Here is a 15,904-nt window from a genome sequence, read left to right on the forward strand (position 1 = left end):
TCATCTATAATGGCAGGAACAATTAACATATAAAAACTCCAGCAGTCTATTTTCAGACTAATTTTTAGTATAGTTTTATGCCTATTATAAAATTAAGAGGAACTTATAGCAATTTCTCAGCTCTACACATGGAAACTTCCCCAGCATCACTGACCAGGAACTGTAACTCTTTTTGCCAAGATGAGCCTCCACAGACACATCATAATCATTCAGATCTCATAGTTTATCTTAAAGTTCACTTTTGCTACTATGAATTCTATATTGTTTAGATTAATACATAATAATACTTATCCATCAATTAGAGTGTTTTCAATGTAGTAAAATGAAAATCTTAGTTTATTAATTCCACCCACTGACTTAGGCAAACACCGAACCGCCCCAGTTTTAAACCTTTTCCAAAATGTCATGTAGTTGGAATCATATATCATCTATTCATTTCAGAGAGACTTCTTTCACTTACTGATACTCATTAATTATTCCATGTCTACTCATGTTCAAAAGCTAATATTTTATTTCATTTGGAACTAATAATATTTCATTGTCTGGATGTACTACAGTTAATTTGTTCATTGACCCACTAAAGAACATCTTGGTTTCTTTGTTTTGTGGGGTGTGGGCCGCAAATGACTGCTCAGAGCTTACTCCTGGCTTTGTCTTCAATTGTTTCTGGGGATTTAACTGGAATAGTTGGGAATTGTATCACTTAATTTTAATAATTAAAAATTTAATTATTTTGATTTTTAGTTAAACTAAGATAGTTTTATTAAAAGTCTTAATGAAGAAGTAAAATGTACATGAGGAGAAAAGAAAATGCTTTAAGACCATAAGTTCAACAAATACTTGTATCCAGAGTATATAAAGAATGCTGGAGCGATAGCACAGCGGTAGGGCGTTTGCCTTGTACGCAGCCAACATGGCCGACCCGAGTTCGATTCCTCCGCCCCTCTCGGAGAGCCCGGCAAGCTACCGAGAGTATCTCACCCACACGGCAGAACCTGGCAAGCTCCCCATGGTGTATTCAATATGCCAAACACAGTAACAACAAAGTCTCCAATGGAGACGTTACTGGGTCTGCTCGAGCAAATCGATGAACAACGGGAGGGCCTTTACTTTTTACTTTACTTTTACTTACTCAAAATTTAAGGTCATGAAACAATACAATTAGAAATGGGGAAATTTTTTTCAATAACTTCACCAAAGAAGACATAGGAATGACTGTTAAGAACAAGAAAAGTCGTCAACATTATCTATCAGGTCCATGCAAATACCACAGTGAAATATAACTGTATTCAATGGATAATAAAGCAACTGATATTGCCAAGAGCTGATGAAATGGTAGAGAGTCATCTCTGATTGATGGTTGCTGGGAATGCAAAGTTACAGAAGCTCTGGTAATGTAAGTTGAATATAAACACATATTATGATCTTGCAATACTACTCATAGGTATTTATCCCAGAGAAATAAAAATAGTTCACCAAAAAAACTCTGTACAAGAAAACTTACAGTACTTCACAAATTGGAAACCACCTTACAACAGGTGGCTGAATAAGAAAGTTGTGGAACATTCCTAAAAATAAACTATTACTCAGTGATAAAAAGAATGAACTAGTGATATGCTCAGTGACACAGAAAAATCTCAAGCACCCAAGGACATTATATTAAATTAATGAATACAGGCTCAAAGATCTTTACACCATAGATTTTTATTTAAGTGACATTCTAGAAAAGAATTCTATATCAGGAAAGATAAGATTAGTGCTGGCCAGAGGCGAGAGGTGTGAACAAGGTGCAATTCCAAATAAGCGTTGCAAATGAGTTGTTTGATAAATTATGTCCAGCAGTTTTAGTATAAGTGAATTTTGTCATATCTGTGCTTTTGAATGTTGCCATAAAATATCGCATAAATGGTAGTAAAATGTGTGGAATAAAAATAGGTTTTATGATTAACTTATCAAAATTCAAAGTAATAGATTTGTTTTAAATACCGTAATTATATGGTATAGTTACATTTTATATATTTGTGATCCTAAATTATGTTATACTTAATGTAATGTTAAATTTAGTTCTGGTTTCCCACGTGTACTCTGGAAGGTACTTACAAAGGGGATAGGGGAATTGTGAGTGTTGAAGGTAGTGACTGGAATTTAGTAAGCTTGAAGTCACAGTAATGCATGTCCATGTTTCTGATTGTCCATAGATACCCCATCACAGAGAGTTCAGTTTATTCTTGGAACTGAGGATGATGATGAAGAACACATTCCTCATGATCTTTTCACGGAACTGGATGAGATTTGCTGGCGTGAAGGTGAGGATGCTGAGTGGCGAGAAACAGCCAGGTGAGATTCTTTTTTTTTTTTTTTAGCCAAGATGAAGTTATACTAAACACTTTTTATGCAATTAGGAAAAGAGAGTTTTGATGTGACAGTTTTGTAGGCACCAAGAAGCATAGCTGAATTCTGAAATTGCTCATTTGGCCGGGTATATCCTATAACTGGATATGGGTCAGAGTGAAATCTGAAGGCAGTAATTACAGTAAACAGTGACACAGAGTCAGCAACAGCTGCAGACTTAAACAGTAGCATAATTTGTGTGTCATTGGGAAAACAATAGAAATCTAAAAGTAATTTACTTATATGTTTTCAGCTGCTCAATTGTGCTCAAACTAGTGATATTATATCATAATTTTTTGTGTTTAAGATTTTGGGGGTGGAAGAAAAAGGACAAATAATAAGAGCCATTAAAGCAGTTTTAATAGACACACATGAATCTCAGAAATGAGCAGCTCACTGCAGAGATGCCTCTGGACTTTGCAAAAGGGCACTTTTGCTGGGCCACAGCATACGGGAGGAGGCGCAGTCCCTCTGACTGCCCCCAAGGAATCTGGTGGCTTCCATCTTCTAGAATCCAATAACAAGTCCAGGTATGCAGGAGCAGAAGTGGCAAATGCCAGGCGTCATGGGACAGGGGAGGAGCCAGCCCTTCTCCATCCCCACGCCCCATGGGATCTAGAGATGGGACTTCTCTCGGCTACTTATTAAGCTCCTACAAGGCCATAATCCAGAGAACACACACGAATCTCAGAACTGAGCAGTTCACTGCAGAGATCTCTCCAGACCCTAGTTATTAAAGTTTTAGAATTCCTAGAGCTCGTGACTGCTCTTACAGCCACACCACATTATATGCTATCCATAACAAGCAATACAAAATAAATTGTCTAGTATAGCCTTTTTGGCAGGTTTCAGTGGAGGTGGGACTGTTGTCAAAATATTGAATGTAATCATGGTAGAGAGAGATTATTGTGGAAATTGTCTGTAACACAGGCAGGGGGAGGGTTGGAATTGGAGGGGAATACTGGGGATTTTGGTGGTGAACAATGTGCACTGGTGAAAGGATGGGTGATTGATCATTGCATGACTCAAATATGAAAGCTTTGTAACTATAACACAGTTAATCAATAAAAGGGGGGGATAAAATTATAACATCTAAAAAAAGAATTAATTTTAGATTTTATATTCTACTTAGTAGATTTAGTTCTAAATTTTATGTACTACATAGTTCTGGATTTCATGTCCTATATACCAAAAGTTCGTTAAAATATTGTTCCAGGTTGTGTGTGTGCCTTTTTTAGCAAACTTCTAGGTTATGTAAAACTTATGTTCTTGGTTTGAGAACCACATTTTGAGTAGCAAATATCTAAATCAACAAAACATTATTTCCATTTTTATGCCCTATTAAACAGATATTTGGATGATTTTCCTTAATACCAAATCAGATTGAGTACTCAGTATTTTAAATAATGGCACTATATTTTGTTATATAGATTAATTTCTGTGTTATTTGATGATCTGTATTTTTCCTTACTTTTATTATTTGTGGTGCTAGGGATCCAATCCAGAGCATTTCACATGTAAGGCTTTACCACTGAGACACATCCCCAACTCTATTAATTAGTCTTGATATAGACTTAGGTTGTTTAACTTTTTGCTTTACATCACTTCAGTAATTATTTATAACTGTTAATAAATTACTTTGCAAGTATTTATATAGGGTGGAGTCCTTCCTCGTTCCCTCCCTCCCTTTCCTCTTTCTTTTCTTTCTTTTTTTTTTTTTTTAAGTAGGAGTACTGCTATTTATTCAGCAACTAGGTTAGCTGATTGAATTGGGCATGAACTCCATCTTACTTTTTTTTCATTTTTTATAATTTTATTTATTGAATCACTCTGAGAGCAGTGACAAAGCTTTTGGGTTTAAGTCTCGGTCACACAATGAAACACTTGTCCCTTGACCAGTGCCCATTCTCCTCCACCCAAAACCCCAATATACCCCCATCCCACAGCCTCCCCCTACCTGTGGGGCAGATGATTTCCACATTACTCTCTCTATACTTTGATTACATTCAATATTTTGACACCAGACCCACCATTATTATTTGGGATTTTACCCCAACACTCAGATCTGCTGAAAAGGCAACCATAGACAATTTGTTTTCTATTGCTGGTTATGAATAACATATGATGTCACGTGGCTGCAATAGTGGCCACGTGATTTTAAAATTCCAAAATTTTAACAATTAAATCTGGAGGGATTTCTACCAAAATCTGCTGGATTCCGAGATTTGTTCCTGAGTCTCTGGGATCATGGCTGTTAAGCAGCTTGATCAGGAGCCAGAAAGACCATTAGTGGGCGGCAACTCAGGGTCTTGTTGGGACAAGGAGGAAAGGGCCGGCTCCACCCCATTCAGTGAGGCCCTACGTGTCTCATCACTGAGGGCTCAAACCTGATTGTCCAATGGCCTCTGGAGGATGGCAGCCACCGAGCCGCCTAGGGAGAGCAGGTGGAGGGACAGAATCCTTTCCTCCCTGGAATGGCCTGGTGACAGTAACTTACTGTGGGATCCGGATGCATTTCTGCCAAAAGCCACTGGATTCCAAGATTTGTTTCTGAGTTTCTGGGATCACGGTCATTTTAATCAGCTTGATGAGGAGCCAGAGAGGCTGTTCGTGGGCGGCGACTCAGAGTCTTGTTGGGGCGGGAAGGAAAGGGCCAGCTCCACCCCTAACCCATGAGGTCTCATGTGTCTCGTCACTGCGGGCCCAAAACTGACTGTCCAGTGGCCTCTGGAGGATGGTGGCCACTGGGCCGCCAGGGTGAACAGGCCAAGGCATGAAACTTATTTCCACCTGGAGTGGCCCAGTGCTGGTAACCTACTGCAGGGACTGGTCACATTTCTGCCAAAAGCCGCTGGGTTCCACAATTTGTTTCTGAGTCTCTGGGATCATGGCCATTAAGCAGTTTGATCAGGAGCCAGAGAGGCCGTTCATTGCCGGCAACTCAGGGTCTTCTTGGGGTCGGGAGGAAAGGGCCTGCTCCACAACCATCCTGTGAGGCCCCGCTTGTCTCATTACTGCAGGCTCAAACCTGACTGTCTGATGGCTTCTGGAGGATGGCGGCCACCGAGCTGCCAAGGGGCAGCAGGTGGAGGGACAACACGCTTTCCCCCCGGTGGTGACCCGGTGACAATAACCTACTGCGGGGTCAGGATGCATTTCTGCCAATAGCCACTGAATTTTGAAATTTGTTTCTGAGTATCTGGGATCACGGCCCTTAAGCAGCTTGATCAGGATCCAGAGAGGCCGTTTGTGGGTGGCAACTCAGGGTCTTGTTGGACCGGGAAGGAAAGGGCCGGCTCCACCCCCAGCCCATGAGGCCCCACATGTCTCATCACTGTGGACCCAAACCTGACTGTCCAGTGGCCTCTGAGGGTTGGAGGCCACTGGGCCACCGGGGGAACAGGCCAAGACACGAAACCTATTCCCACCTGGGGTGGCCCAGTGCCTGTAACCTATTGCAGGGACCGGATGCATTTCTGCCAAAAGCTGTTGGGTTTCGAGATTTGTTTCTGAGTCTCTGGGATGATAGCCATTAAGCAGTTTGATCAGGAACTAGAGAGGCCATGCCTCCAATTATATAGCTGAGCCGGAGGAGGTTTGTGGGTGTGTCTCCCACATACCTAACTTTTGGCTATTTACTTTCTTGGTAATCTTTGTCTCAAATTTTTGGGGTCTGGTCAAAGGCACAGCAGCAATTTTGGGGTATCTGGAAGTCTGAAGGTGCCATCAAGCTGCTGATGCACTCACCTCACAGGTACAGATTGACCTGCTGGCGGCACCATACCCCCGCCCTCTTTCTTTTCACTTTTTCCCTATTTCTTTCTGTTTGGGGGCCAAACCCACAGTGATCAGAGTTTATTCGTGGCTCTGTACTTAGAGATTACTCCTGGCAGGTTCAAGGACCCATATGAGGTGTAAAGGATTGGACCCAGGTCAGGTGCATGCAAGGCAAGTGCCAGTGCCCTATCTTCTGTACTGTTGCTCCACAATTACAGGGTCAATTTCTCTCTTTTTTTTCTTTTTGGGTCACACCCAGTGCTGCTCAGGGGTTGCTCCTGGCTCTGTACTCAGAAATTACTCCTGGTGGTGCTTGGGGGACCATTTGGGATGCTGGGAATTGTACCCGGGTTGGCCTGCGTGCTAGGCAAACACCCTACCCACAGTGCTATCGCTCCAGCCCCCGGGTGAATTTCTAATAATGGAATTTATGCCCAAAGATAGGAGAACTTATTTTTAAAGTAGCAACGTTACATTATAATTTTCTATGTTTCATGTTTGCGTCACTGAAAATCAACATATACACATTTTAGTGCACCACTCTAAATGTAGAGTTCAATTTTATCCTTCACCATAAGAGTTGAAATTTCACCAAAAATTTCACTTTTATTTGGAAAAAATGTCTTCAAATAATATTTTGAGGTAATTTACACTTAGCCAGTAGTGTTAAAGTACGTATTTCCCTTAAATCTAATGTTTTTTTGTTAATCTTACAGATTAAAATAATCTCAGGCTGAGAGATACTACAGTGGTATAGTAGTTGAATTCCTGGCATCAATCATCACTGGGTAAAATCCAGGAGGCCCCTGAGCACTGTTGGCTGTGGTCCTCGAGGTCCCTACAAATGCCAAGGTGTCCAGATATACCCAGAACCACAGAACCTAAGCAGCACCATATCCTCAGGCTCCTGCATGTGAACCACAGGGCAGGTTGGCCAGACTTTCTGAGCTCTACTTCCAGTCCTTCCTCCATCAAATGATACTCATTGTTTTCATTTGTACCTATAATAATTGTGCTTGAATAATTAATCTTTTCAGTTTTACTTATGAGCTGCCATTTCATTGACCCATTTTAATCAATTTATTCATTGAATTCTTTATTTACATTTTTAGAATTTTAAGTTTGTATGTCTGGTGTAAATAACCTTTTTAAAAAAAAGCATTTATATAAAACAATCAATTCCCCAAACCAGAGAGCTCATACAGGACTCAATGTGGTTGCTTTGCATTCTGCAGATTCTAATTCTAATACTCAACAGCACGTATGGTGCACAGGGGTCACCCAGTGATAAGATCTGAGCACCTTTGGGCGTTCCCTCCCCCACAAATCAATTTACTTTGATGGTGCATTCTATTATGTTTAAATTTATAATTTAAGTAATTTTATTATAACCTGGAAATTATAATATAATATCAAGAATCAGAGACAGAAAAGGAGAGAGTGTGAGAGAGAGTTAGGGAGAGAGAGAGAGAGAGAGAGAGAGAGAGAGAGAGAGAGAGAGAGAGAGAGAGAGAGAGAGAGAGAAGGAAAGTGCCTTCCATAGAACCATAGAGACAGGCTGGAGGAGGGGGTGAGTGGGAGGGAAACTAGGGTCATTGGTGGTGGGAAATGGACACTTGGAGGGATAGGTGATGGATCATTGTATGACTGAAAACTGATCATGAACAGCTTTGTAACTGTGTATCTCACAGTGACTCAATTAAAAAAATAAAAATTAAAAGAGATTAAAAAATCTACTTTACATAGCTGATCACAAACAGCTTTGTAATTTTGTATCTGACAGTTATTCAGTTACAAAAGCACTGTCACTGTCCTCCCGTTGTTCATCGATTTGCTCAAGCGGGCCCAGTAACGTCTCCATCTTTTGAGACTTTGTTGTTACCATGTTTGGCATATCGAATACGTCACGGGTAGCTTGCCAGGCTTTGCTGTGAGGGCAAGATACTCTCGGTAGCTTGCCGGGCTCTCCGAGAGGGGCGGAGGAATCAAACTTGGGTTGGCCATGTTGGCTGCGTGCAAGGCAAACGCCCTACCCGCTGTGCTATTGCTCCAGCCCTGAAAATACATAATATATGTAATTATAAATATGTTTCATGATAGAAAATAATATATACCTTTTCAACAAATTGTGACACTACTACTGCTGTTTCATGATTAAAGAATATTTGTTAATGAATTAATAAGAAAACTTCAGTTTTTAAGGAGTCATCTGTCTTCCAAGATCATAAGAAATGGGTTTCCTGAATGAAGGTGATATGGTGACTTTGATTATTGGCTATAGGTGCTTAATAATTCATTACTAAGGAGTGTTTTTGGGAAGTATTTATTTTCTGGCTTTTTTTTAACTCTCATCTTACAAAGCAGAGCTGAGAAGACTGTAATATACATTTTGACAGGTGTAACTCCCTTATGCTTAAAATGGCTGAAGATTTTTCAACTTCTAGACCAAACAGTATTTTAGCTGGTAAATTCCTTGTAATTTTCCTCTTATAAAGTAAGTCTAGCAGTGCTAGAGTCTAGCTCTTTCAACTCTCATAGCTTCATCACTTTTTACCATGCTATATAGGAGTAACATTATTATCTTAAACTGCCAATCTGTATTACTGTTTAATTTTAAAGAAAGGAAGATGATTTAGTTAATGCTTAATATTCTCTAATGTTATTAGATAGGCTTGTGATTTTAGTCATGCTTCTGGAACCTTTCGCATGTGAAGCTGTTTGAGGTTCAGGGAGACATCTGATGAGCAATCAGATTTAGTAACACATATTGAAGAGGAGGGTAGATGAATTTCGGCTGAGACAAAATACACCAGGGAAGAACAGAATGTATTTATTGTGGATTTAGACATTTATTGAGTTTTAAAGTATCAAAAGTAAACTTGTTCTGGTTATCCTTCTTCATTTAAAAAAAGACTAATTTTAGTATTATTTAAAAATTCATTACTTAATTTGATTTTTTAAATGTGGTTTTATTCTAGTAAATAATTATCATAACTGTGCAACAAAAACACTTCTCTTTTGATTAATATTCTCAAGAAATTAATACTTTTTTACCCTACTATTAGAAAAATAAAGGATACTTTATATAAGCCCATCACACTTGTCACATATCACATCATTAATAATTTATACCCATTATTGTTGCCAAGTAAAACTTAAGCAAAGTTTTATATTTTTGAAGCTCTATTTTAGAATCATAATTATTTAATAAATGTTTGTGAAAACCAGCTTTTCACTTTAAAAAATCTTAGGAGAAGCCATATGCAGGGCTAATAGACTCAATACAATTACAGTGTCCTCTTATGAATAACATAATGTCATAATGAGAACAGTACATGAAGTTCCCAAAGCTGTGTGTTTTTGGAGAAAACATACTTGACTCACTCTTTAAAAATGCTTTCAGCAAATGAACTCAAAATGAGAAAAGCTGGGGCTAGCAATTTGAGCACTGATGCATAATAATGTAGGAAAGGATTATTATGTCACACGTTTTTATTGATGCTATGAAAACATTTGACATTCAAAATTAGTAAAGGTTCAAATAATGATTTTTCAGCATAATATAAAGTATGGGAAATATGGAGCAAAAACAACTTGAATCTGTTATTCTAGATTTGGATATAGTTTATTTCTCATGTTTCCCTTTCCTTTAAAAGAGAAAACGTTTTGATTATGTTATATGTTTTTATACCTTATATATTATGTATTTTACATATAATGCATTATATAGTACATATAATGTGTATGCATTTTTTCTAACTTCTGCCATAATCAAAATCCCTGATTCCATGCCCAATTCTACAGAAAATATTTTGTCTTGACAATCCAGTAGTTCTAAGTCTATACTTTTAAATAATATAGTAACTTTTTTTACTTCATATATGTATATACTAAAAGAATAAATATTCTTGGAAAGTTTAACAAAACTACCAAGAGTGGAATAAACAGAAAGAGTTAAATTCTATGCAAAGCATCTAATTTCCAGAAGAATTTTATTTTGTAGATTTTTAATATGAGTATTGTAGAGGAGATTATCATTAACTTAATCCTCAAAGAATTCATGAAACACCTGTTTTATGTTGTTGTTTCTTAGTAGAAAGAGATTTCAGTGTATTAATCGTGGATGAAAACAGGTCCAAGTATACTGTAGAAAATGAAAATAATCCCCTGTGTTTAAATCCTCCTATCGCCATAGAGAATGCCACACAAAGGGCCTAAATTTTTGATATATTTTTGTTGTCTATAACTTCTCATTCATGCTTGTGAAACTCCTGTTTGCTTTGGTTTGCTATTCAAACAAATATCAGCTGAGTTTATTTGAAAACTAGAATAAATTGCAGTACTTTAGGTCATTAACTGTAATCAAGCATTTGCAACTGACAGTATGTTCTGTGACTACAAATCTTGAAAAAGGATTTGGGGTAGTTCCAGATCTGTGATTTTCTATATTTAAAATGTGAAGTGAAAACCAGAAAAAAGTAATTATCTACTTATGTATATATTTTATTTTAATATGGTCTTTTAAGATAGTCATTTAAATATTTTTAAATGATTTGTGTCATTCTAGAGATGACTTAAAGTACTGTATCTTGAAATGGTTAATCACTTGATATTTGTAGCATGTGGGTTACTTATTTTGAAAGTCTCTTCTGCATCTCCTTGTAATACTTACAAAATTCCTGTGGTTATATCAAATAATTCATGCATAGAATTTAAAATGTTTGCTTGAAATTTCCAGATTTTTGTTCTTGTTTTCTAAAAGACTAAGCTCCAACATTTCACTGTATCAATGTCATCCTGTTTTTCATCGAGCTGCTCTAGCAGGCGCCAGTAACGTCTCCATTCACCCCAGTCCTGAGATTTTTGCAGCCTCTCCTTACTCATCCTTCCCAATGCTGCCATATTAGAGGCTCTTGAAAGAGGGCCAGGGGCTTACGACCACAAGCTCCAACATTAAAAAAAATTAAAGAAAGATCTTATATTTTAAAATATGTTTTTAGATAGACACATTGGTCAGTGTAAAAAAGATAAAAATGTGGGAAAGATCAATGACAATGGAGCTAATTGCTTTTGTTAAAGGGAAAAATCTATTAAATAGAAAATAAATTATCTTATCAAAACATTATTCTGGAGCAATGATACATCAAGAGCTTGACATTAATTGTAACCTAAACCTCAGTGTACACAAAAATAATTCAAAATAGATTATAAACCTCTATATGAATCACACATCTATTAAAATGTTAAAGAAAACATAGAAGAGATCTGTAGGACCTAGATACTGAAGATTTATTTTAGACATGATGCCAGAAACATGATCTATAAAATAAAATGATAACAAATTGGAATTTACCAAAATAAAAATGTTTGTGCTGTGATATCTCCTGAGAAGGGGATGGGAAGAGAGCCAGGAAAAATGCTGGAGGATAAAAATGCATGACAAGCATGCAGGGGGTGCTGAGTTTTAGAATACCCTAGAGGGGCAGAACTAAGTTCCCAGGCCTAAGCATTGAATCACAGGCTGAGCATTGGTGGGAGTGACCTACACATTATTTTTGAGACTATGGCACCTATGAAAACAAAAGATGAATGATAAGATTTATTATAGCAAGGAAAAATATTTACAAACATTTTCACAAAAAATGTATCTAGAATATGTAAGGAATTCTTGGTGTTTAGTGGTATAAAAACAAACAAATCAACTAGATAAATGGAAAAAAGAACCCACAGCCATTTCACCAAAGAGGTATAGCATAAGCAAACACACTTATTTTTAAAGGTTCAACATTATTAATCGTGTGGTATATGCATGTTAAAACTACTATAACATTAAAAAACATAGTACTGTACATCTAATTAAAAAACAAAAAAGTAGTCATAATAGAAAGTGCTGGTGAGACTTCAGAGATACTGGATATCTCATCCATTGCTAGTGTGAATATAAAAGGAAGTGTTAGAAAATGGTTTGAAAGTTTCTTTCATTTGTTAAATTACAACCAGAGGTGCTCAGAGATCTCTCGTGATAGTGCTCAGGAGACTATTTATAGTACAGTGAACAGAACTCAGGTCTCCTGTGCTCAGCTTGTAAAGCTATGGCTCCAGCCTGAACTTTATTATTTATTTTTTGGGGGCCACACCAGTAGAGCTCAGGGCTTACTATGGGTTTACTCCTGAAACTGAGCTCAGAAATTACTCCTGGTGTTACTTGTAGTACTATATGCAGTGCCGGGGATATTGAAACAGGGTCAGCCATATGCAAGGCAAATGTCTTCCATACACAAGGCAAGTGTCTTATCTTCGTACTATCTCAAACCCACAATTTCTTATTAAAACTAAGTATACATTTACTGTATGATCTGGAAATCTTAGTTTTGGGCATTTATCTCAGAGAAGATAAGAAACTTTGTTGACATGAAAAATTTTACAAGAATGTTCACAGCATCTTTAGTTATAATAGCAAAAATAAAACTGTAAAGAACCCAAAAATGTCTTTTTGTGGGTGAATGATTATAACCCCCCTGGTACAGCTATGTAATCAAAAAGCTCATCAATATGAAGGAAAAAATGCTATTTGTATATACAACTTGAGTAGTTTTAAGGGCATTCTGCCTGATGAAAAATGCCAATTTCATATCATAACATCCTTAACTGATAAAACTATAGTAATAAAGAGCAGAATAGTGATATGCAGGGAACAGAAACAAGGTGAGAATTGAGAATCGCAAGAGAGTTCCTTTGTAGGGGTTGGAGAGATAGTACAACTGGTAGGATGCTTGCCTTGCAAGCATGCTTTATAGTCCCTAAATAGACCAGGGTGAGCCCTAAGGGTAGAGCCAGCATTATGTCCTGAGTACTGCTGAGTGTGGCCCCAAAACAAAAAACAAAACAAATAAGAGTGCTCATTGTAGTGATAAGATAGTTTTGTGTCCTGATTATGATGGTCTTACTGATTGTGTACATGGAATAAAAATGAATGCATGTACACACACTGAATCTTGGGGATACTAAATTCAAGTGTTTTTCAAGAGAGACAGCATTAAAGTGTATGCAAACTTTCTTATTTATTTATTATTACCCCAGTTTACTAGAAGTAAAATTTACAGATTTCTTTATAAATTTCTTTATAGAAAGAATTTGATCATTTTATGTAGATCATGAATCCCACCAATATATTTTAATGATTTTATTATTAGTGATATTATAACTTATAAAGTCCCCTGAGCACAGCTGATGTGGTCCAAAAAACAAAACAAAACAAGACCAACCAAGCAAAAGTTTATTTATTCTCTATTTATCTATTTATAGATAAATAAATTCTATAAATCTATTTATAGAATGCTAATTCTGTCAATGATGCCGCCGCTGCGCGAGGAGAAGCCGGTGTTGTGGGTCAGTTTGGGGTCATCACCCCTGTCCGGTGCATTTGCGCAACCTTTCAGGAAAAATCTGCCCTATTTTTACAAAGGCAAGAGAGGCTGCGGCAGATGGGAGAGCCGAGAGGAGGCAGATGGGACCGAGGGTCGCGTGGCTAGGTCTCCCCAGCCCACCTGGGCGCAGGTGACCTCCCAGAGGGCTGCCTGAACATTCTCAGAACCCTGTCCCCACCCCTGCCTGCTACCCAGGGGGACATGCAGAGATGGTGGGCACGGCAGAGCCAGGCGGATGGGGCAGAGCCTAGGGGGGCCCCAGAGAGAGTCTGGGGTTTGGGAGATCAAACCAGAATTGGCCACATGTGATGTGTATGGCTCCAGCCCTAGTTGTTGTTGTTGTTTTGTTTCTGGTTCATACCTGGCTGTGCTCGGGGCTCACTCCTGACTCTGTGCTTAGGGATCACTCCTGGAGAGCTCAGGGGAACATATGGGGTACCAGGGATCAAGCCAGAGTTGGCTGTCTGCAAGGAATGATGTGCCCCTATTTTTCCTGTCTTGTTTTGAAGCCACACTGAATGGTGCTTAGGACTCCTCACTTTGTGCTCAGGATTCACTCTTGGGGGGGGAGACTTGTGGGACCATATGGGATGCCAGGGATTGTACCTGGGTCAGTCACGTGCAAGGCAAACACTATTCTCGCTATACTACCATGCCAGCCCTTATTTTTAATGAATTAAAAAAATTTTTTTTGGCCACACCTGGTGGTCCCAGTTCTTGGGGGTCACTCCTTGCGGTGGGGAATGGTTCAGTGCTGAGTGGCAGACCAGGTCTCTGGCATGGAAAGCCTGCATGCCAGCCCTCACAGTCATCTCTGGCCCTGAAGATGTCATTTATTTATTTTTATTTATTCAGTTTTGGGGAAAACACTAGGTTTACTCCTGACTTTGAGCTCGGGGCTCACTCTTGGCAGGGCTTGGGGGGATCACATGCATGTTGGGGATTGACACAAAGAAACTCAACTCCATATTGTCTCTCTGGTCCCTAGAGAAATCATCTATTTTCCTTCACTGTACATTCTGGTTGTCAATTTTTGAGCCACACCTGGTGATGCTCGGGCTTATTCCTGGCTCTGTGCTCAGGGGCCACTCCTGGTGGGGCTTGAGGGGTGGTTCCAGGGATTGATCCCAGGTTGGTTGCATAGAAGGGAACCGCTGCCGCCATGCTATTTCTCTGGCTCCCCTTCACTGTACTCTTCTTTTTTCTTTTTGGGTCACACACAGCAATTCTCAGGGGTTACTCCTAGGTCTGCACTAAAGAATTATTCCTGGAGGTGCTTAGGGGATCCTATGGGATGCTGGGGATCGACCCTGGATTGGCTATGTGCAAGGCAAGTAAGTGCCCTCCCCGCTGTACTATCGCTCCGGCCATTCACTGCACTTCAGTTTTTTTTTTTTTAATTTTTATTAGTGAAACACCATGAGGTACAGTTGTAGACTTACAAATTTTTGTGCTTGGGCTTCAGTTATACAATGACCGAGTACCCAACCCTCCACCAGTGCCCATTCTCCACTACCACTAATCCCAGTATCCCTCCCACCCCCCATCCCCCATCCCACCCCGCCTCTGTGGCAGGGCATTCTCTTTTGTTCTCTCTCTCCTTTTGGGTGCTTGGTTTGCAAAAGAGGAATTGAGTGGCAATCATGTTCGGTCTATAGTTTACTTTCAGCATGCATCTCCCATCCTGGGAGGATCTTCCCAACACCCTTTATTTGGTGCTCCCTTCTCTATCTGAGCTGCCTTTACCCCTAGCAGCTGGCCTCCAAGCCATGGAGTAAACCTCCTGGTACTTATCTTGGCTATTCTTGGGTGTTAATCTCCTATTTTGTTACTTTATGTTTCCCAGATGAATGCAATCTTTCTATGTCTGTCCCTCTCTTTCTGACTCATTTCACTTAGCATGATACTTTCCATGTAGTACCACTTGTATGTGTAAATTTCATGACTTCATCCTTTCTAACAGCTACATAGTACTCAGGGGCTGGAGCGATAGCACAGCGGGTAGGGCGTTCGCCTTACAAGCGGCCAACATGGCCGACCCGAGTTCGATTCCTCCGCCCCTCTCGGAGAGCCCGGCAAGCTACCGAGAGTATTCGATATACCAGACACAGTAACAACAAAGTCGCCAATGGAGACGTTACTGGGCCCGCTCGAGCAAATCGACGATCAACGGGAGGGCCTTTACCTTTTTTTACCTTTAATTCTGTCAATAATATGAAAAGAGGGAGAGAAAAGATATTATTTTTTCAACTTGAAATTTGTTCCAGGCAAGGATGAGAATCAAGTGTCAATCAATGATTTCTACTACT

General features: G+C 39.1%; 1 protein-coding gene across 10 annotated transcripts in view; it reads left to right on the top strand.

Moving 5' to 3' along the window:
• Positions 1–15,904, top strand: part of SLC4A10 (solute carrier family 4 member 10) — a 320,600-nt gene that overhangs the window by 178,087 nt on the left and 126,609 nt on the right. For all 10 annotated transcript variants that reach the window (XM_056110433.1, XM_056110436.1, XM_056110435.1 and 7 more), the window contains one exon: positions 2,199–2,337. In XM_056110433.1, the coding sequence (XP_055966408.1) occupies positions 2,199–2,337 (139 nt within the window). The remainder of the gene's footprint in view (positions 1–2,198; positions 2,338–15,904) is intronic.

Source organism: Sorex fumeus, unplaced genomic scaffold (genome assembly GCF_029834395.1).
Source record: "Sorex fumeus unplaced genomic scaffold, SorFum_2.1 ptg000009l, whole genome shotgun sequence".
Classification (NCBI taxonomy): Eukaryota; Metazoa; Chordata; class Mammalia; order Eulipotyphla; family Soricidae; genus Sorex; species Sorex fumeus.